The 23,353-nt window shown below is 35.1% G+C and overlaps 1 protein-coding gene and 1 long non-coding RNA gene across 2 annotated transcripts; both read left to right on the plus strand.

The window, feature by feature from the left end:
- The first annotated feature begins 11,014 nt into the window (after nt 1-11,014).
- LOC139870076 (uncharacterized) lies at nt 11,015-15,916 on the plus strand. Its single transcript, XM_071857927.1, has 7 exons — nt 11,015-11,099; nt 11,207-11,276; nt 11,599-11,639; nt 14,058-14,365; nt 15,333-15,549; nt 15,661-15,739; nt 15,874-15,916. The coding sequence occupies exons 1-7, from the start codon at nt 11,015-11,017 to the stop codon at nt 15,914-15,916; spliced, it is 843 nt and encodes a 280-aa protein (XP_071714028.1).
- Nucleotides 15,917-16,041: 125 nt separating this feature from the next.
- On the plus strand, nt 16,042-16,939 carry LOC139873655 (uncharacterized). The gene is made up of 3 exons (XR_011767397.1): nt 16,042-16,235; nt 16,508-16,582; nt 16,692-16,939. It is a non-coding gene; the product is annotated as an uncharacterized lncRNA (long non-coding RNA).
- The last annotated feature ends 6,414 nt before the right edge of the window (nt 16,940-23,353 follow it).

Here is a 23,353-nt window from a genome sequence, read left to right on the forward strand (position 1 = left end):
TTGATACAATTTCCAAAGGCCAAAATATTATGATTTCCTCAATTAACAAACATAATTAGCAACCTCGTTAGTACATCCAAAATGAGGAAAACATAACACAATATATAGACTAATAAATATAACGAATTTCCAAATAAGCATGTCATACCAATAATTTTTATATACAATTCGAAACAAAGTTTTGAGAGGAAAGATTTACCGAAGCGATCCTAAACCACCTAGAATATCCGTACCTTATGTTGAATGATGAAATTCCAATGACAACAAAATACCACCAAGAATGCGATCACCGAGCCAAATCTAAGGAACACACACGTATGAGCACAAAACGCATTCAAATAGGGAGTATGTAATATCCTTTATTTAATTAGTGTTACCATATGATTCTTATGCGTTTACTTCCATCTAACTAGTTCCATGAATTTTTATATTAAAGATATAATTATGTTAGTATATGTTACTATGGCTTTCATATTCCAAATTACTAGTGACTTAAGTATTTTAAGACTAAAAATTCCCCACTATCATAAATGAAAACATGGACTCTAACATCAATTTCTATTTCCTTTCCACACAAATATATATGCACCCAAGTTGTATTACCGTTTCATATTTTAATTTCCCGTTTAGTAATTTACACTTTATAAGAACCTACTAGATTGGTACTGTTAGTGGCCACATGCCCCTTTTTTAGCCAATCAAATAACACATGGTGCATGTGTAATTAAATTGATCAGACGACTGGTCATTTGCATGGCTAAATCCCCATTCCCATTAGTTATTACTTTATTACTTACTCATATTATTATTTTATAAAGCATGGACAGTACTATAAAATTAGTACACTTTGATTTAATCATGTTGTAATTGTATATACTAGTTACATAAAGATTTTTAATACTCCATTACTAAATATATGACTATCATTTCATTAAAATTATTCTTCACAAAAGGTGCTCGTTTTGTACTCAAAATCTTAACATCTCATCCTTATAATAATTCATGTGATATGTAGTAAATCTAAACTAGTAAGTTGATAATAATAATAATAATAATAATAATAATAATAATAATAAACAAATTATACTTCAATAACAAAGATGGTGATTAGTAGTTACCTTTAAAACGTGTTCGTGTTAGAACCGAAACTAGACCCGCAATTACTTTGTATCTTCTTTGAATTCTCTATTGTCTTCCTCTTAATATTATGGTAGATTGTAGTGAGTAGTATGGGTATCAAGTTGATGAATATTTCATTTTATTTGGTTTAGTAAAGAATTTACTAAATGGAGAGTACTTGTGGAATATATAACTTAAATGAGACTATCTCATTCCTTTTAATGAATGTTGCACTGTATCTTTCTTGTTTAATATAAAATTTAATCATCATCTTTTTGAAAATATTAATACAAAGTAAGTGGCTACTAGTTATTAATCATAATTAATCTATAGCATGATACAAAATTAAGTTTGTTGAGTATATGACAAAAGCAAGTTAGTTTGAGTTATTTTTTTATTAATTATTTTTTTTTTTTTTTTTTTTTTTGATATTACAAAAACAGTATAAATATCAACGCTCTCTCCTTGATGGCGATTTTGGCGGGAGTAGCGGTTACGCCAATTTTGCCCTAATTTCTTCGATCAATCCATTTTTTTCAGCGTATTCTTCCAATTAATCTGTAAATACGTAGTGATTCTTCATTCTATTACTCGATTCTTCGTTTATTACACAATTTCACTGGTGATTTTAGCTATGTCTCCTAATAACAGATCGTCAAAAAGGAAAATCAAATTAATGGATTTGTTTATCTAAATTTGTTCAATTTTGATTTTAAGTTTTAGATCTGAAAAATAATTACAAATGGTGTATCTGAAAACATACTTGGTATTTGAAAATGATGAAGATGATGGATGATGATGAAGAGACTAATGAAATGAGGATTTACAAACATGAGGTATCAATAATGTAAATATTTAAAAATGAAATGGAGGTGACCTGAAAGTTTACCTATTATAACAGGTTAACTACATACAATAGAACAATTTAGAAAGTTAAACGCATACAATAGAAGATTTGAAAGTTGAATGCATGCAATAAGAATTTGATAAAAGTTCCATGCAATTTTCAATTAATTTTCCCCATATTCATCTCCATCTCCAAACTAAAACCTAACTTTAATCTAAACATATTAATATATGTGTATAACCCATTCATAAAAAACCCTGCTCTCACCTCAAACAGAGTTGCTTTCATCTTCTCTGATTTAATTTTCCACCTTTTATGCAAGGTTTATTTCTTGCGTTCTGAATAATGTATCATCGTCGTCGCAAACATTGACCGAGCAGCAGCAGCAGCAGCGACTTCCTACACCCATGGGTTCAATCGATTCTTATGTTTTCAGAGTGCTAAAAGTCAGAAATTGATAAAGGTTGGTCTTTCTTGAAGTGGTTAATAAAGAGTTTTTTCCAAAAGGTTCTGTAATTGGTTGTCACGTTGTATATATACCAACATAATAATTTTGCTAATGTAATGTTGAACTTAAATTATGAATTCACTACAAGCTAATTTACTTGAATCAGTGTGTTAATGTGTATTTCGTCCATTTCATAGCTATTCTGTCAAGTGCATAGATTGAGTCGATTTAAGGTTATTTGTGAACATAATAATTAAATATATAGTGTGTGCGGGTCTGATCCGTGGATCCAAAGACAAGAAATTGAGGGTAACGGGACCTGTATGAATGCCAACCAAAAGTTCATAACATCACTACCAGGAAGTTTTCATGTGGTGAAGGTATTAACCTCCAAATCTTTTTAGGTTTATACATATATATTTGTTTGACAACAATACGATTTTTGAATTCTACATTGATGCTTGATAAAATTCCTCGATTTTAGGAACTAACACATGGGATAAGCTTACCATTGAGCCTGGTGTTGAAATTGAGGTTACAATTGCTAATCCCTAGACCGGTGTCATTGTTTATGTACATTCCAATGTTACTTCTTTCTGGTGAGAATCTATTGCGATTGCATTTTATGTAGCACTTCTGAAAGAAACAAATTGAATGCAATGGATTTAGTTTTTTTAAGGGTTTGATTTTAGATATTTTTTTCAATTTTCAATTAAGGATTATAATTTTGGGGAAGAACAAATAACTTTAGATTAGATTCAGATTAAGAGTAAAATGACGAATTTACCCTCACATGCAAGACACATGTCTAGAGTTAACGAGCCTTTTTAATAGAATTTAGACTGAGGGACTCAGTATGTATAAATAGGATAATGTTAGCAAAAAAAAAAAAAATCGGAGGGACACTGTTAGCTTTTTGGTGTATAATGGGGGGACCAACGGTACAAAAAAGTCTAGTAGTTTTTTAAAACTGATTTCGAAATTCCTAGTTTTGTACAGTGAAATCCTAAAAATACTATTTTAAAAAAAATCATATATAACCTATACCATATCATCGTTAATAATTTGAACAAACTCAAAATTTCCAAGTTACAAACTCAAATTTCCAAATTAAAATTTCTATTTCGAGTTCTTTAATATTTTCATCTTTTTATGTATTCCTATTTTCATGTCCTACGATGACTTCGTCAATACTTTACTCTCACCTTCATATCCGACTTTTTTTCGAATCTTCTTTTTTGTTTGTTTCAAACGAATTTTCGCAGCTTGAATTTCGTTCATGATTTCATCAAGATCATCATGTGCCCATAATCATCTTCAAACTTTATATTAAACGAGTCGATGTAGGCCGACATCTCGTTCACGTTATCTTAGAACTTCCTTTTACTAGTAATGATTGTCTTGGATGGTTGTTTGGGGATGAAAGAGAAATGAGAGGGTCTAATGGTAACTATTGTGGGTGAATGGGATCGCATAGTTTTTTTGTCTTACCAAGAATCCTTTAACTCAGCTTGCCATTTTGATTTAAGTCAAAAGTAAGCGGCATAGATGGTGACCGAATAAGAGGCCCAGTCAACTCAGCCCAATAAGTCAAAGGGAAACAGGCCCTTAGATAGTTCACAAATGTATGCACTAGAACAAATTTTCGCATGTAGGGTATATGATGATGATTGCAAAAACAAAATTATTAAAATCAAAATCCTTGAATAAAATAACTTATTGTCTAACTTAGACAGTTCACAAATGTATGCATTGGAACGAATGTTGGCCCACTATCAACTCGTTTTACTAGTCATCTTTAACTAAATTGACCCATTCATATCGTCGTTTAGAAAAGAAAAAAAAGTTGACCCATTCATAAGTAAAGCGGTTGAGAGTGACACCCTAAATCAATACTTCATAAGAAAACTTCGTACTTGTAACACTCATATAAAAAGTCACAAGGGAAGTCAGAGTGTAACACCCCATTTTATAAAAGTATTAGTATTTTATTATATAAGGTTGTTAGTTTCTACCGAAGCTTGGCTCGAGTGGTATGGGGGTGTGATCCAACTTGAGGTACTGTCAATCCAGGTTCGATTATCACTCCAAGCAAGGAGTTTCCAACCTTTGATGGTATCACCAACATCAATGCGATTTGGGAAGGTCTCTAGGGTTTTCCCAACATTCGATGGTACTGCCAACATCGTCGTGAATTGGTTTCCTCCTAACACGCGTGTGAGTGAAAAATGAGAGCATTCGATGTCGCTATCGCCGTTAAAAAAAGGTTGTTAGTTAATTTAACAATTGTAAGAAATTGGATCAAGTTTGTAAGAAAAAGGACCTAGGGTGAAAGATATTAAAGTAAATGGGATAGAAAGTGTAAAATATGTTAAAATCATTTTTAGTAAACCTGGACAGCAGCTATCTTATTTCTAAATGCTGGGGAAAAAAAAAAGAGCGTGACTGCGTGAGTGAGAGTAGGGAGGCGATTTCTGGAGATCAAACACAAACTCTTAAATTTCTTTCCTGAAAGTGGATATTTGGAAGTAATTAACCTTACTATCACTAGCTAGAATCATTGGAGCCTTAGATTTTCTGTTGTTCATCATCAATTTTGGGGATTTTAGGGATTTTGTAACCCTAGGCCCAAGGTATGCGATTTTTGTGTTTTAAATACGAATTTGTAATTCGATTTTTGAAAAGTTAGGGTTTATGGATAAATGTTGGGTAGTGATGATGAACTTGTATGTAAATGACTAGTGTGTTATTTATAATCTGATTACGAGTGCTAAAATCTGATTATGCAAATGCTATCTATGGCTTCTTATATCTATCACAGTAAGTATGACGCCATCAACTTGTCATCTCAAGCAAGCAAAGCTTCTTCTCAAGGTTTGATTTCTTTTCAATTTCAGCTTTAATTAAACTCTTTCTCAGTTCTACGGCAGGCACACCTTTGACCCACTTTAATTGGTCTCACGCACAAACTTACTTACATCTCATCCAACCGCTATTAATTCAATTTCATTTATCTAATTTGATTTCATTTTAGTCCTCACTCACAGCTTTTCAAGCTTATATTTATCCAGGTTTGGTTTTTCAATTTCAGTTAATCATTTGGCCACTCAGGAACCAGACCAAAAAGCTCGGTTCAGTTCTTTCGGTGTCCCAGTGTTTAGTAAATTGTAGAACCGGACCAAATATTAGCTGTTTGGTTCAGTTTCAGTGGCGGATCCAGGAAATTTTTTCACCGGGGGCGAATTTTTTTTTAAAACGTGAGGATTTTTTTTTGACAAAATATAGAGGTTTTGGGGCAAAATATAAAGTTTTTTGAGCAAAATTTAGAGGTTTTTGAGCAAAATACGAAGGTTTTGGGGCAAAATATGGAGATTTTGGGGCAAAATATGAAGGGTTTGGGGCAAAAAAAAATTCCACCGGGAGCAAAATCGAAAAACCGAAAAAATTTGCACTAAAATTTTGAAATCCACCAAGGGCGGGCGCCCCCCCCCCCCCCCTCTCTCTCTCTCTCTCTCTCTCTCTAATACACTAAATCCGCCTCTGTTCAGTTTCATAATGGTTTGGTGGGTAAAAGTACCAATCCGTTTCATAAAAATATAAAATTATAAAAGTGCATACACAAAAGTTGGATAACATCTGATAATAATAATTTTATTTTTATTTTCACAAAGATAAGTATAAAACCTATGATTAGGGGTTCTTAATCTAATGAAAGTCTGTTAGGATGTTAAACAAATTTTGTAGCATGATAGGGAAAAAGCACACTTGATTTTAATTTGCTGTCTACTGCGGAAAAAGCACAACTAATTTTTCTTTTATGCATTTTGGTCGGTCCATTTTTCCTTTTCATGGTGTTCGGTTCTGTCCCTTACCAAATCCTGAAAATTTGTTAAAGTATGGACCATGGATCGTACCACTCGGGTTCGGTCCGGTATGGTCTTCGCTTTTTTTTTTTCTTTTTTTTTATTGGTTTTTCCCATACCATGCACACCCTTATTGGGGAGCTCTGTATTTATTCTCAGCTTTATAATATATCATTATTACCAAATCCCGAAAACTTGTTAACGTATGGACCATGGACCGTACCAAAAACCTTCATGAATGCTTGACTTCGGTTCGGACCGTTACCAAAATCTTCGGGAATGCTTGGTACCAAAAACACGAATTAGGGCTCGAATGAAGTTAACAAATTCATTTTTACAACTAATCCACCACTCACATAAAATCTAAAAATCAACACATGAGTCTAACAATCAACGCATATCTCACATACCTTAAGTTCTAGTTATAGGGTTTATACAAAACCCCAAATCTTTCAATTTAAGAAGATGAAAAGCAGTTAGGATGATACATGATTGATTCATCATAATGATTCTTGAATTGTGTTAGAATGTAGATATGCATTTATGATAGGTAGTTGATAGAAAGCATTTATTGTGTTAGGTGGTAGAGGTATGTACTTATTGTAGTAGTTGGTATTGTGCCTATAAATAGGTTGTATGTATCATTTGTATAATTGAGAAAGATTAATAGAATTACTTGATTATTATTTGTGTTATCTTTCTCCACATGGTATCAGAGCTAGGCTAGAGAGTCGTAACATGTGAGATTCGTACCCAGTGAGTACAACTTGTTAGAGTTACCCAGCGAGTAACTGATCTTCAAATCACCCTGGAGAGTGATTATTGAGTGTGATATTGTACCCTGTGAGTACAAACCGTCATCACCACCGCTGCCATATTAGAAGTTACACCCAGGAGAGTGTAACAGAGAATGTGTGAGTGAGTTTCTGGCACCCTAGAGAGTGTAATCCAAATTTCGAGAGTACCCTCTGAGTACTCTGAGAAATTCAAGTTTCTTGAGTACCCCGTGAGTACTCTCCGTTGATGTTTCTGTTCTGAAAAAAATAATAGCGTACCACTGATCTTGAAATCACCTCCGAGAGTGAATTTGGATCCCACCACCCCACCGGTCGTCGCTGTATTTTTGTTTCCTGTAACTCTTCTGCAGATTACGACCAATGTCAGTTATTTGGCCGTCCCAGTGAGACGAGTTGAGTTGCCCATGGTGAGGCAAGTTTGGTTATTTGTTCATCCCTAGTGAGATGATATTTGTTTGTCCCTGGTCATGCGAGTTTGGTTGCCCGTTGTGAGACACATTTGGTTATTTAGTCATCAAGTTTGGTTATCTTCCATTGGTTATTCGATCCTCCCTGATGAGGCGAGTATGTTAATTAGTCATCCAAGATTATTTGTTCGTCCCTGATCACACGAGTTTGGTTGCCCCAGGTGAGGCAAGTTTGGTTATTTGATTGTCCCTAGTGAGACGAGTTCGGTTATTTGTTCATCCCTGGTGAGATGAATCTTTGTCATCCATGGTTATTAGTCATCTATTGAATTTTTCCGACTACAGGAAAACTACTCACGCGCCGCCTTCCTAGTCATCCATGGTTATTAGTCATCCTTGGCGAGATGATGTTTGTTCATCCCTGTGAGACGAGTTTGATTGCCCCCCGGTGAGGCATATTTAGTTCGATCCCTGGTGAGATCGATTGGGTTAATTGTTCGTCTCTGGATTGGCTAGTTTGGTTATTTGGTAGCCCTTTGTGAGCTAATTCGGTTCTTGAGATGTCATTTGAGGTCATCACTGCTGCAGTCCTTTGAAGCCACCACCGCTGCCGTTTGAGTTTACTTGATCCCTTGCGAGATCAATTATGAGGTCGGTCCCTGGTGAGATCGATTCAGCTATTTATTCGTCCATGTGAGACGAAGTTGGTTACTCGCGTCCTTCATCGTTGTCATGGCCTCCACGTATGCCACCGTTGTCATATCCTCCATTTACACCGTCGTCGTATTCTCCCGGCCACAGTCATCAATTATATTGTCCATTTCGGTTACTTTGATTAGATCCCAAGTGAGATCTATTGAGACATGATTTGGTTGCTTCGTATTTTTTTTTTTTTTTTTTTATCCCAAGTGAGATCGATTATCTTTGCGATTATTGAAGTCCTGGATTAGGGATTCAAAGAAGATTATGAAAGAGGTGGATTATTTCTTGGTTGTTTAGTTTTGTAACAAGCTGGAGCTTGAGGGGAGTGTTGAGGAGCTATCATATCATTATCCTGAAGTTATCTCTGTCGGTTTCGTGTCAAGCGGAGCTGTCATAGCATTACCATGAAGTTATCTCTGTCGATTTCTTGTCAAGCTGGGCATGATCAAAATCTATGCTCCAGCTTGAGGGGGAGTGTTAAGATACGTCAGCAGATGTATTAGAATACAGTCGGTAGATACGCATTTAATGTTAGTCGGTGCATTTAATATATTGTTGGTAGATGTTATGCATTTAGTGTGGTTAGTTGGCATTGATGTGAGTAGTTGGCTTTGTATCTATATATGCACTCTTGTAAGCACATTAGAGGAAATATAGAAGTGATAACAATGTAGTCGTTTGAGTTTTCCAGTGTTCTTTTCTTTTCTCTTCCGTTCTTCATTCATTTAGTTTACGATTCTTATTTCCGTTCACATAGTATCTTTCGTTTATCTTAGTTTACATGGTATCAGAGCTAGGCTAGAGAGTCGTAACATGTGAGATTCGTGCCCAGTGAGTACAACTTGTTAGAGTTACCCAGCGAGTAACTGATCTTCAAATCACCCTGGAGAGTGATTATTGAGTGTGATATTGTACCCTGTGAGTACAAACCGTCATCACCACCGCTGCCATATTAGAAGTTACACCCAGGAGAGTGTAACAGAGAATGTGTAAGTGAGTTTCTGGCACCCTAGAGAGTGTAATCCAAATTTCGAGAGTACCCTCTGAGTACTCTGAGAAATTCAAGTTTCTTGAGTACCCCGTGAGTACTCTCCGTTGATGTTTCTGTTCTGAAAAAAATAATAGCGTACCACTGATCTTGAAATCACCTCCGAGAGTGAATTTGGATCCCACCACCCCACCGGTCGTTACTGTATTTTTCTTTCCGGTAACTCTTCTGAAGATTACGACCAAAACCCCGGTGTGTATTGGTCTGTTCCGGTGTGTCAATTTTCGAGTCTAATTTGTGAATTTGCTATTGCTACTGAGTATCTGGGTTATGGTTTGGAGTTGGTGAAGAAATTGGTACAGTACTTAATTGAGGAAAGGAATCTTGTCTAGAATGGGATGGAAAGTGGTGTCTGCCACTTATAAGAAAAGAAAGAAAAAAAAAAGGTTTAGTGGTAGAATGTCGACATAAGGAAGAAAAATAAAACAAAGGAAAAGAGAGTTTGGACCCATCATTGATCAAATTGACATTAGTATTGCAAGTACATAATAAAAAGAAATTGTTGGTGGGTTTTTTGAGATGATAAAAGAAGGAAAAAAAAATATATGTTTATAATTTTTCAAGTACCATGAAGATGTTTGGAAGATGTCGGTCCATGTGTGTCAAGAATGCCCCTGGTAGGCAAGAAAAGTTCGGTTGTTTGTCCCTGGTGAGACGAGTATTGTTGCTCCTGGTGAAGCAAGTTTCGATATTTGAAGATCCCTGTTGAGATGAATTTCGTTGTTCCTGGTGAAGCAAGTTCGGTTGTTTGTCCCTGGCGAGATGAGTATTGTTGCTCCTGGTGAAGCAAGTTCGGTTTTTGTTCGTTCCCGGCGAGACGAATTTGGTTTTATGTCCTTTTGTTTTGTGGCAAGTTGGATCAAAATCTATGCTCCAACTTGAGGGGGAGTGTTAGAATGTAGATATGCATTTATGATAGGTAGTTGATAGAAAGCATTTATTGTGTTAGGTGGTAGAGGTATGTACTTATTGTAGTAGTTGGTATTGTGCCTATAAATAGGTTGTATGTATCATTTGTATAATTGAGAAAGATTAATAGAATTACTTGATTATTATTTGTGTTATCTTTCTCCACAAATTGCATGTGAAATTGTGTTCGAGGAAATGAGGTTGAGCACACACTGTAAAATGTAATTATGACCTCCTTATATTGTATTATATAATAAATTTAATAAATAATAATAATAATAATAATAATAATAATTACATTTATATTGTATTCTAATTATAATGTATAATTATAATAATAATATTATAATATAATTATATTATAATCATATATAATATAATATGAATGATAACATAATATATAATTTAATTTAGGGAGGTGATACTCACACACCAGTTTTGATCAATACACACTTTTGATCATAAAACTTACATTTATATCCCTAAGTTTATCTAAGGAGTTGAACTTTCATTATTGTAAGTAAGGGTATAATAGTAACTTAGGTGTGTATGGATCAAAATTTGGTGTGTAAGTATCATCTCCCTTTAATTTAATGTAAGTAGATTATTATTATTATATTATTATTATATTATTAATTATTATAAATCATTATTATACTATTACTATTTTCTCTTTTTGTTCTTCAATGAATCAAATTCTTCAAGGTTTAAGAATTCATTACTTTTGTATTATTAACACTTGATTGATTGATTGATTGTAACAGAAAACTTCATGATGCTAAAAAGTTGCAAGGTTTTTTCCTGTTCGGGTTACCCGAGAGGGAGAGTAATCAAACCTTATACTCTCATGTACGTAACTCAACGGGGTTACTCTATGGTTGTTTCCAACCCTTCACTTGCCACCACGGGATTTTTCAAACTTGAGACTGATGATGATTCAAATAAACCAGTCTTGAGAGGTACGTACTTGCATACTTATTTCTCTCTCTCCTTCAATACTTAATAAATTAACTTCAGTGTCGATTTGTTTTTTCATGTTCATAACAACTTAATTGATTGATTGTAGGCAATAATTGGTATCTCCCATTTTTAAATTTGGCATTCTCTCAGTTTAAAACTCTATCCGATGAAAAACGGTGAGTTTACTATACTATTATTATTATTGTACTCTTTTGGTAATGTGTTATGGTTATTATTTTGATTTTAATTTAATTACATTACATACATTACATATGTACATATAAACCCTGCTTGCATCACTCCTTGCCTAATTTTGTTATTATTTCGAATTAATTGTAGACGACAATGGCTAACAGCACATTATATTTTAAAAAAACTGTGAGTATTCTTTTTTTCCATGTTTTATTGTGTTTTCGAGTTTTATCCAATTCTGCTTTTTTCGTATATATTCTATACTTACTTTTTTCTTTATCAACAACGGTGACATATTCATTGTAGTGAAACCCTCACCGAGATGAGTTCTCCAAACTCAGAAACAGGTTCTTCGATTTTCTTTTGGCACTAATCTGTTAAATTATATGTTTGGATCGAGAGTCATATCGTTAACACTGTTTGTTTGTAGTTGATATATAAAATATAACATTTTGGCACTAATCAGTTTAATTTCATGTCTAATTATATGTTTGGACGATGACATTTTCACCGTTTGTTAACTCGTAAACAGGGTGGTCAGCCGCTCGTTGCAATGGTCAACCTTTGTTTACGGGTTTTTTTTTTGTAGTATCTTTTATGAGTAACATAACCTAAGAGACAATAATTCGTTTTAATATACGCAACACCTGTTATAATTGTAAAAATAATTTATCGTCGTATTCGTTTTTGCCTTTTGATTTATACTAATTATTAAATTAATTTATTATATTGTGGCTTTTGGGCTCTATTAATTGAGTCAACAACGAGCGTCGATTTATTGGCGACTTGACTACCGCTTAGAGCCTAAAAGGAACTCCATGCAGGTTTAAAACCCATGAAAATTTGATTGCATCATTTTAATGGCGTCTCACACTTTATTTTAACCTGGTTATTGGTCGGAGGTCCATTCGGAAGCAATCTCTCTATCCATAGAAAATTGAGAGGGATTAATTTCTCAACTTTTGGGGTGTTTCACTCTAGGCAGAGAAATGACTTCTCTTTCTTCTAGAATAGGGGAAGGATTGTCTACATTTTACCTTCCCCATACCCCACATATGTGGGATTGGGTTTTGTCGTTGTATTTATATGTATATATATATATATATATATATATATATATATATATATATATATATATATATATATATAGGGGCAGGATCAATGGGGAAGTAACCAATCGGGGGGAAGCGGGGGGAAGCAAAAAAAAAAAAAAAATCGTTTTTTTGGATTTTTTTTTTTCCGTCATCAAGATCACACGAAAATATGAACGTTTAGAAGAGACACTTCGTGATGAATGTTATTATTTAGGCGGGAAAACGATCGACAAAAATAACATTCAAGATAATATTGTTCGTGAAGAATATGAACGTTTTTTTTTCATGTTTTGTGAAGTAAAATTTAGCCCGATTTAGAGTTTAGGGTTTAGGGTTTAGGGTTTGGTGTTTTGGGTTTATTCCATAAACCCAAAACACCAAACCCTAAACCCTAAACCCTAAACTCTAAACCGTTCGTGTTAAAAACTCAATCTAAATCCTAAATCTAAACCCTAAACCCTAAATTTCTAAACCCTAATATCTAAACCCTATAAACCTAATATCTAAACCCTAATATCTAAACCCCAATAGCTAAAACCTCAACATACGCTCGAAAAACATGATAATTGTTATATATTACTTCTTCAAGCGTTTTCCCGCCAAAATAAAAACATTTATCACAAAGTGTCTCTACTAAATGTTCATATTTTCATCTCATCTATAATGTTCGTGAACAAAGTTTTTTCAAAAAACGAAAAAAAAAAAAGTTTTTGCTTCCCCCCGATTGGTTACTTCCCTCTTGATCCTACCACTATATATATATATATATATATATATATATATATATATATATATATATATATAGATTTAATCAAGAGGGAAGCACTTTTTTGGGGGGAAGTAATTTTTTTTTCGTTTATTTTTTTTTCAGGCATCAAGATCACCTGAAAATATGAACATTTAAAAAAGACACTTTGTGATGAATGTTATTATTTTGGCGGTAAAACGCTCGAAGAAAAAAAATGAAAAAATTCAATGCATTGAATGTTTTGATTCTGAGTTTTTTTAAGGGGTTAGAAATTGGGGCTTAGAAATTAGGGTTTAGAAATTAGGGGTTAAAAATTAGGGTTTAGCTATTAGGGTTTTGGGTTTAGAAATTAGGGTTTAGGGTTTAGAAATTAGGGTTTAGATTGAATATTTTAACACGGACGGTTTAGAGTTTAGGGTTTTGGGTTTTGGGTTTAGGGTTTTGGGTTTAGGGACTAAACCCAAAACACTAAACCCTAAACCCTAAACTCTAAATCGGGCTAAATTTTGAAAAAAACACGTCACACAAGATGAAAACAAAACAATGCAAATAAACTCAGAATCAAAACATTGAATGCATTGAATGTTTTCATTTTTTTCTTCGAGCGTTTTACCGCCAAAATAATAACATTCATCACAAAGTGTCTTTTTTAAATGTTCATATTTTCACCTAAACTTGATGCCTGAAAAAAAAAAAAATCGAAAAAAAAGAAAAAAATTTACTCCCCCAAAAAAGTGTTTTCCCTCTTGATTATGACCCTATATATATAAATAGTGTGGATTAAGTATAAGTAAATGAATATTATTCTCTTTTTGTTCTTCTTTAATTAATTAATCTCCATTGGATGGAGGAGGTTTAAGAGTTTATTATTCTTCTATCATTAACAACTTGACTGATTGATTTCATTAATTGGTTGATTATAGCAGCTGAAGTTGAGAACGGTAGCGAAATCATGGTTATTGTTTGTTCGGACAAGATATGCATTGACGCCAAGGTTTTTAGGAGGGAGTCAGAAATTGTCCAATTAAATTACGAGTTCGACACTGACGTCATAAAAGTCAAAAGCAATAGCGAAATCATTAAGAAGGTTGAATTGTTATGTGCGGAACGTGCGTTGATTCAAGATGATTATGTCAATAATGATAATGATGACCTCCTCCAACACAAGTTGAATGATTTGAATTCCAAATTTCGCCAAGAGAATCAGATCTATGCTCTCGATCTTATGATTGTACGCCTCTTTTTTCTTCTTTTCTAGTAATACGTGCAATTTTGCTGTTTGATTTATTATAAGGTTCGAAATTAGTTTTTATGTCACATTAAAATAAGAAGCTTGTTGAATTTGGACTTTCTTTCATTTTCTTCTCATATGCCTTAACAACCTTAACACCTAGTTAGGGGTAATTAATTAATAATTTGACGTTAAATTAACACAGGTGTCTGCCTGCTTGCCATATATATAATATATATATATAGGGTCAGGATCAAGAGATTAGCACTCTTTTAGGGGATAATAAATATGTATTTCTAAATTAAATCTAATTTATAGTTTAGGTTTTAAGGGTTAGATTTTATTGTTTATATCCCAATATCCAAGAAAAGTTATTTTTTGAAAAAACAATATATTATTATTTTATATTTTTTTTAATTTCATTTTTTTCCTCAGTTATCATACATCAAATGTATGATAACCAAAAATGATGTTTTTTATACAGACGTTTAACATCAATTTGGTCATCGCACACCGAATGTATGATAACTGTTTGAGTAAGGAAATTTAAAAAAATATATAAATATATATTTTTTTCAACAAATTATTATTTTTCTGAATCTAAGCAATAAATAAAAAAACACTATCCTTCTTTGGAATAAAACAGGCAAATTTACCTCTTATTACCCGTGTTGCAAAAAACTGTCGAGACGCCCTCACAATGGATCAAAAATCGGGTACAAAATGGTCAATGATTAAACAATGGTCAACAACGATAAAAAACGGTCAACATCCGTCTCGCCCCCGTCTTGACCGTTGCGATGGTTCCAAGGTACCGACCATCTCGACCCCGTGTCATGTCTTTTCAACCTTGCTTATTACAAGTGAAAACAAAACGAGACCGATTGTAAAAGGGGTGAAAAAACACAGCCTGTTGAACCATTTACAAGTTGATAATTTGCTTTATAATTTTCTGTTTTGATTTCAGGCTGCTCTCCAATTGCAGATAAAATGCCTTCTCGACCTCATGATTGAAGAATTTGATGACATGTTCACCAAAATGACTAGTGACGATGAGGCTTACAAAATCTTATTTGTGAATTTGAGAGGGGATTATCCACGTGGTAAATTTGAATTCATGAAACACAAACTCCAGATATACACCTGGGCTTTTGATGCTGATTCACATAAACCACCCTTGAAAGGTACTTGCATACATACTTATTTTTCTCCCTTCTTCAGTTAATAATTAAGTTAATCCCAATTGTTAATGTTTTCCTATTAATAACAATAACAACCTGATTGATGGATTGTAGCCAAAGAGAACATTAATTGGGATCCTGAGTTATTAAAGGTGTCATTCTATCAGTACAAAACCCTACCCTACGAACAAAGGTGATTTACTACCGTATAATATTACTCTACTCTTTTGGTACTTTTTTATACCGTTACTATTTAAATTACATTTACATTTACAATGACCCCTGCTTGCCTAATTGTGTTATTCTTCTTAATTTAATGTATTGTAGACAACAATGGCTGATAGCACATTTCCTTTTAAGACAACCGTGAGTATTCTTTTTGTCTTTCTACTTATCAGTTTTTATCTTTATGCAATTCTACTTTTTCTTATATATTCCCAAACATACTAATTTTTTTGTTTATTGATGACCGTGGCCATTTCATTGTAGTTTTGTTGCCAGTTCAATTCAAGATTATCGTATACCAACCGAGGAAGAAAAGCATAAGTTTCGGTTGGAGTTCCCTGGTATACGCTTCTTCGACGAGGAGTGTAAAGAAGAAGAAGAAGTGAAACTTGAAAGAGATAGGGAGATGGCTGCTGCAAGACAAAAAATAGAAGAGCTTGAAGCATTGGGTGCGGCAAAAAGAGGCATAATTTTTTTATCGTTGCCGTTTTTTTACGTTTCAGTCTTCATGTATTTTGTCTTATATGAATTTGTACCTTTAGATATTCGCGCTGAATGTAAAAACTAGCTATGTCGGGGATCATGACTCATGATGTGTTGCGTGATTTGTGAGGCATTAAGTTGGATATGACTGCTTATTCTTTAAAGCTATAAAACTTATAACTTGTTTATTTAAAGAATTTTATTCATAAAATATGTAGGTTTTCTCTGATGGTTTGATTGTGTTTAATGGCAGTCCTTGGTGGATGGCCACCAAATCGAGGAAATAACTGAAAAGGATCAGGCATGTAATGCTGGAGTACAGTTTAAGGTATGATAAGCTTTATTACAACATTTTGCATTTTCATCGTTCGAGTCTTATATGTATGAAGTGACAATTGATTGGAAATACTCTGAATTATCTTTCGTGCTTGTTGCAGGAAGCGAAGGTTATAAAGCTCAAAAAACAATTAAAAGAGTTGGTCATCGATTGAAAAAGATCAAATATTCTACTTTAATGTTGATTGCTTGCTTGCTTGCTTCTAGTATTCTACTTATTACTCATCATGATGATGATTAAGTGCCATGGACGTGTTTATTATTATTATTTTTTTCCTTATGCTATGGTGTTCAATGAGTACTTCACATAAAATGGTTTAGTTGTATTTGATTTTGATGAATGTTTAAAATAAAATGGTTTGGTGGTGTCTCTCAGATTTATATTAAACTGAAGCCAACTAAAATAATATGGGGCAATAAAGATTAAAGATCCAATATTTCCTTTAGAAAAGGCACGACTTGTAGTAGTGTCTGTGAGCCTGTATGTTGACTTTTGAGGTCAAATCAACAAAAAAAATTGAGCAAGTAATTGGGGGTTACGGATGGATGGATTTGAATGATAAACATGCAGGCATTTGGGTATGTTTGTTTACATCTTAATTGAATAGTTCAGCGTTGATGTTAAACCATCCAACATTCAATGCGTTTGTTTTTGACATATGAATGTTATATGATGTTAAAAGGTTCATCATTAAGTGCTGAATTATTTATAGTTGAAACACTCTATTAACTATTAAACACATATTTTTTGTAATATCCTACTCAAATACGGAGTAATATTCAGTTGACTTAACAAACGAGTATATCGAATTTTTTATTCATGTAAGACGTTAATAAACAGTGGCAGATCTAGGTTTCGAAGTTACTGGTGTTACTAGTTAAAAAAATCAAAAAAATTACACGATCCAGTGGTGTAACACACAAAAATTACACGATCCATGTAGCGACCCCGACAAATCGTCAAGTGACGGCGTCGGCTACGTGGGTCCCATTACCTGATTATAAGTCTTTAAGATGACGTTTGACCAAAATATGTCGCCTTCATTTCAAAATAAAGATTGTTCAAAGTTTACAAGAATTGTTCAACCAAAAGTTAAGTTACAACGTTATAAGTACGATTGAAATCTAGGCGACACGGTTTAAAGTAAAGTCAAAAGACGCTCCATGAAATGCATGTATACTCGACATCGGATGCAAGTATCAAATAGTAAGCGGAAGCATGTTTCACATATCGTGCAAGACCTGAGAAAAACATAGAAATCTGTCAACGAAAACGTTGGTGAAATCATAGGTTTAAGTAAGTAAGTACAAGTGAACCACAAGATTTGCATCAATGAAATAATAGTAATACATTCCAAAAGTTTGTTTCACGAGCACCCAATTATCAAAGCTTAACATTCCTTCCATTGTATACCCCATCACTTAGTGCTAGAACAAACACTGATTCTCGAAAATATATTTCATCCGTAGACGGTAGCGAACCGTCAAAGATGAGGGTTGTCAACCCATATGGCCATATAACATAAGTTCTCGCTTACACCCGGCAAGTGTAACTAATGATAATCGAATTGAGGATTTTTGTTCTAAACTCGTATGTAGAATGTTTGTTTTCCCGTTCTTGTGTTCACTTAGTTCAAAAGAATCGTTTATGTTTTCTCATCCCAAATATAAGTTCAAAAAGAGTAAAAGTGGGACTATGATCTCACCTTTGATTGCACGAGTATAAATGTACTTCACAAAGTAAACGTGTGCATGAATGTTGCTTAGCCTTAACCTAAACAAATAAGTTGTATCAATTAACCGGTTACGACACAAGGTCGGGTGAAATGTGTTCAATTAGTCCTATGGCTCGTTACGACTCGATTAAGTATAGCATGTGAATCACGTTGTCAAGTTTCATACAAGAAACAAGTATAAAAGCATGTTAGAATGATTGTATAAAAGTTTGGTTAAGTTTGACTAAAAGTCAAACTTGGTCAAAGTCAACGAAAAAGTCAACACGTTCGGGTTCGGTCCCGAACTATTTTTCTGAGGTTTTTATTCATATATAAGCATATTAGAACAAGTTTCATGTGAATCGGAGGTCGATAGCTAGTCAAACATTTCGCGTGAAATGCGCCAAAGTGAGCAGAATCTGGCCAGGCGATTCTGCGCGCCGCGCGGGGATGTGGCGCGCCGCGCCACTACCTGGCCAGAGAATTCTGGTCAGTTTTCAAAGTATGCACGAACCAAAACACAAACATTCACATTTTATGATCCGCAAACAATTAGAACATGTATTTTATATCATCGGAAAGCTATTTCGACAAGGAATACAACTAACCACATATCATTAATCAAAAACATCATTTACAATAACCGAAGACTCGTCAATTGATCAAGAAAGGTTTATTTTCAAAGTTTCAAGTTCGTAAAACGTATTTTATGATTCGGGAATCCAATTTACACATACGATATGCCGTTTTGAAGGTAATGAAGCATACATTACAACTAAACACTTACTAATAACATTTCATGGCATTCAAGCATCAAAAGTTCATGTCAAGAACTATCAAACCCTAGTCAAACATCACAAAATCAATATTCATGTTTTTGAAGTTTTCTTAATCAACCTACGCATCAAAACGAAGCTAGTGATACTAGTAACACAATTAAAACATGCACTTTAACAATCTAACAACATTAACTCATCCAAAATCAAGGATTAAGCACACCCATTTCAAGTTCATGCTAGTTACTCCAAAAACAACAAATCGAGCAAACCAAACATATATTCATGTTAGACTCGAGCCATAGACACTAACTAACACCATTTCAAATCAAAAACACGAATTTAGAGAAATCTAGAGTTTTAGAAATGTTACCCAAACGAGATGAAGTTGGTATCAAATTGTAGAGGATGAAGAGAGGATTCCAAATATGTAATCGGATTTGTTGTGAGCTTCCAAGATTGAATTTAGATGATGAATGAATGGAATGGGTTTGTGTGTGTGTTCTTGAGATGGAGAGAAAAGGGATGAGGGAGATGATGGAATGGATGAAATGGGTTGACTAGTTGACCTAGTCAACTAGTTTGCCCATTTGGCAACTCCGGTCCCTCGAGTTTCAAAGCGGGTGCGGGATTTAACCGATCGAATATTTTTAAAACGCAAGTTAACGAGAGATGTTATAATTAAATGACGGAATTATTATGAACGTTAGTCAACGGAAACTACGAATTTAAATAACGAAAGGTATTATTTAAAAGAAAAAGACGGTGTTAAAAATAAATTTAACGGAAAAACGCGGGATGTTACATTATCCACAACTCAAAAGAAATTTCGTCCCGAAATTTAGTTGGAAGTAGTAGTCGATATCTCTTACTCGAGACTTTACGTTGTCAATGCTATGAATAAGTGAAAGTACGTCCTTGAGGGTTCTCATGAATTTGGATAGTCAGGGTTTTACGTTGCATTAAGGTTCGGTTTTTACGATCCCCAGTTTCAACTGGTTTTCCTACGAAGAGAAGTTTGTCATCGATAGTTGATGTATCCAGCAGGATTGCACGTTCCTGTTCCGCAGGACACGTTTCTAAGTTTGTTACACGAAATGTAGGGTAAACGGAAACTTAATTGAGTTGGAAGTTCTAAACGGTAGGGAGCGGTTCCAATACGCCCCAAGGTTTCAAAAGGGTTAACATGTCGCGGGTTTAACTTTCCCTGATTCCCGAAACGGATTACACCCTTCCAAGGTGCGGGTTCTCAATATTACGCGGTTACACACTGGGATTTGTGAGGTTCTCCTCTAAGTTTGGTATAACTCTTCTGGCGACAATGGGTTGTCTCGAGCCTTTCTCGGACTTGAACGATCTCAATTGTTGTTTCTTGATGGAGTTCAGATTTCGGTGGTTGATGCTTTGGTTAAATGAACAGGGGTATGACATTAGCGGTCATATAAGGTTTCGAAAAGTGCGCGTGAACACACGAGTGGTAACTACTGTTGTAAGAGTGATCTACTAAAGGTGACAATACGAGTTTGTGAGATGTCTTTCCAAGACGTAAATCGTTCGTTTGCTCGGTTCGTCAGTTTGTGGGTGGTACGCGGTACTCATGTCTAAGCAGGTTCCCAAGGTTTCTTGTAAAACTAGAAGTGAAACGAGTATTTCGATACAGAATAATTGACAAAGATACACCGTGTTGGAAAAGAATCTCTTAAGATACGTTTGAACAAGTTAGTTAGGGTTCGAAAAATGTTCGTTAGGACTATTCACCCTCGTGGCGAATACTTATGTAATATGAGGAGTTTCTCTATCCATGGAGAAATGTTACAAGGAGTTTCTTTAAACGGAAATGCGAACGGTAAAGATAGTAGTGAAATGAGGACTTAGAATAGGATGAGTTTACATCTCGAGGTTGCTATAACGTGCCTCTAGTTGTCAAAAGTTGAAGTCTGAAAGAGAAACGAGGTAGTACACGTAGTTGTATAGTTCGGGGTTGAATAATAGTTGACCGATTATCAGAAACACAAGGGCGTTAAGTCAAGGAAGAGTGAAGTATCGTTGGATTGTGTGTTATCTTAATTTCCAGTAATATCAGACGGTAACGGTGAAATAACAGAGGTATGTAGTGTGGTACGTGATGACAAGAATATTGATCGGATCCACAATTTAGTATTCGAATTCTTCGTGCAAAATAACGAATTTCCGTCCCGTTGATTTCGAGTCGAGGGAGTATGCCTTTCGGCGTCCAAGTAGAAATATTTCCATATTTGAGTCCCATCTGGTGTTGTACGAATTTAGCTAGAAATGTTGGTGTGAAGAATCACGCTCAAGGTTCGATCGCGGAGAGATTAAAGTCGTGTAATACGAGAAAAGTCAAAAATGAATCTTCGGTAACAACCGGTGAGATCTAAGATTTTTACGAATACAAGTCTGAGTTGGGAGAGTTTCCTGATTACATGTGGCTTGATTTCGAGATTGATTGTAATGCCTTGACCATTAACATCATGGTCTAGAAAATTGTACTTCGTTCAACAGAAATTCTCACTCGGAGAATTTGGTATAAAGTTGCTCTTTTCTCAAAAGTTCGAGCGTAAGATGGTGATGTTGTTCGTTTTCCTTCTTTACTTAAATAAGTTAAGATGTCATCTATAAATACGATAACAGATTAGTCTATATGAATTTGCATACGCGGTTCAAGAGGTTTATGGATACGGGCGAGCCCTAAATAAATCAAGCGGTACTAAGAGAGATTTACAACTAACGTTGCGAGTTCGGAAAGTGGCTTAGGAGACATCGTCTCACTTAACCCCCAATTGATGATAACCGGAACGGAGGTCGATTTGGAACATACGGGATTCGTGCAAATAATCATGAGGTCATGGATGCGAGGGAGAGGGTATCGGTTTCCAACCGAAAATTACTCAGTTCACAACAATCTATACAAGATGATGGGGAAACATTTTTTTTTTTTTTTTTTTTTTTTTTTTTTTTTACGAATAGGTTCCGAGCTCCCTAGTTCTATAGGTGTCAAGTCAAAAGTCTTAACGTATTTCCTCCAATAAAATTTATAGGCACACAATATTTTTTCCGTCGGTCACTTAAATCGTCTAAGTAGTATCTGGGGGAAAGAGGTGGAATATAAAGAGCATGAGTCAAATCCTTGGTTATAAAACGTCTAGCGGTAATCGAATCGAACAAGTATGAAATATACGGTTTGTTGTGAAGAAACGTACCCGTTACTAGTCCATCGTCGTTCCGGGCATCCTTGGTGTCGATGTCGAAGGTTCAACGGCGTGCGTTGGGGTTGAATTTTCTTATTTGGGCACACATTCCTAAAATGACCCAGTTGGCCACATTCGAAGCAAGCACCCGTTCTGTGTGCGTTGGGCATCTTTCGAGCGACGGGTCCTTGGCGCCGGTGGCGAAACCTGCCACATCCTTCAAAGTGATGCTTGTGGCATTCGTCACAAAAAGGCAGCTTTCCGGCATAACCTTTCTTGTCGTTGGAGGTAAAAGGCTTCTTGGCGGGGTTGTTGTTATTGTTGTGGTTGCTTGATTGAGAGGCTTCCCATGTTCTTTTGTTGTTACTCGGGTGGTCCTCGACCATTGGTGCCGGTGCTTCCATTTCATTCACCGTTTCTAAGGCTTGGCGGGCCATTGTTAAAGCCTCTTGTAGGTTAGTGGGTTGAGATGTCATTACCTTGTGTTGAATGCTCTTAGGGAGGCCATCCATGTAAAGTTCGACTCTTAGGGATTCGGGAGTCATGAGAATTGGACACATCGAGACTAGTTCGGTAAACCGTTGATTATAAGCCTTGAGGTCATTTCCGGCCGTTTTTAAATTCCTTAGACCCTGTTCGAGCCTTCGAGTCTCGTCGCGCGGGAAGTATTCGGTGATCATTCTTTCTCTTAATTCGGTCCAAGAGAGTGTGTGGGCTTCATCGCTTCCCACTAATTGTACATACGTGTTCCACCATGAGAGAGCAATACCGGTGAAAGTGAGGGTGGAAAACTTGACCTTATCTTGGTCTCGACAACCGCTTGTGTTAAAAACGGTCTCCATTTGTTCAAACCATCGGGTGAGAGTAACCGGTCCCCCGGTTCCATCGAAAGTGGGAGGATTGTACTTCATGAAGTTCTTGTAGGAGCAACTTTCGATTGAATTACCGGCTCCATGATTGTTGTTGTTAGAAAAGTGATCGGCCACGGCCGTACCCACGGCGGTGGTTATCATTCGTTGAAGAGCTTGTTCTAGAGTTTCGAGAGGAGTATTGTGTTGACCTT

The sequence above is a fragment of the Rutidosis leptorrhynchoides genome, chromosome 10, assembly GCF_046630445.1.
Source record: "Rutidosis leptorrhynchoides isolate AG116_Rl617_1_P2 chromosome 10, CSIRO_AGI_Rlap_v1, whole genome shotgun sequence".
Lineage (NCBI taxonomy): Eukaryota > Viridiplantae > Streptophyta > Magnoliopsida > Asterales > Asteraceae > Rutidosis > Rutidosis leptorrhynchoides.

Coding starts and splice junctions, on each gene's coding strand:
- LOC139870076 (XM_071857927.1), top strand. CDS start 11,015: ATGGTTGTTTCCAACCCTTCACTTGCCACCACGGGATTTTTCAAACTT. Junction 11,640..14,057: donor TTCTCCAAACTCAGAAACAG/GTTCTTCGATTT, acceptor GGTTGATTATAG/CAGCTGAAGTTGAGAACGGT. Junction 15,740..15,873: donor ACCCTACCCTACGAACAAAG/GTGATTTACTAC, acceptor AATGTATTGTAG/ACAACAATGGCTGATAGCAC.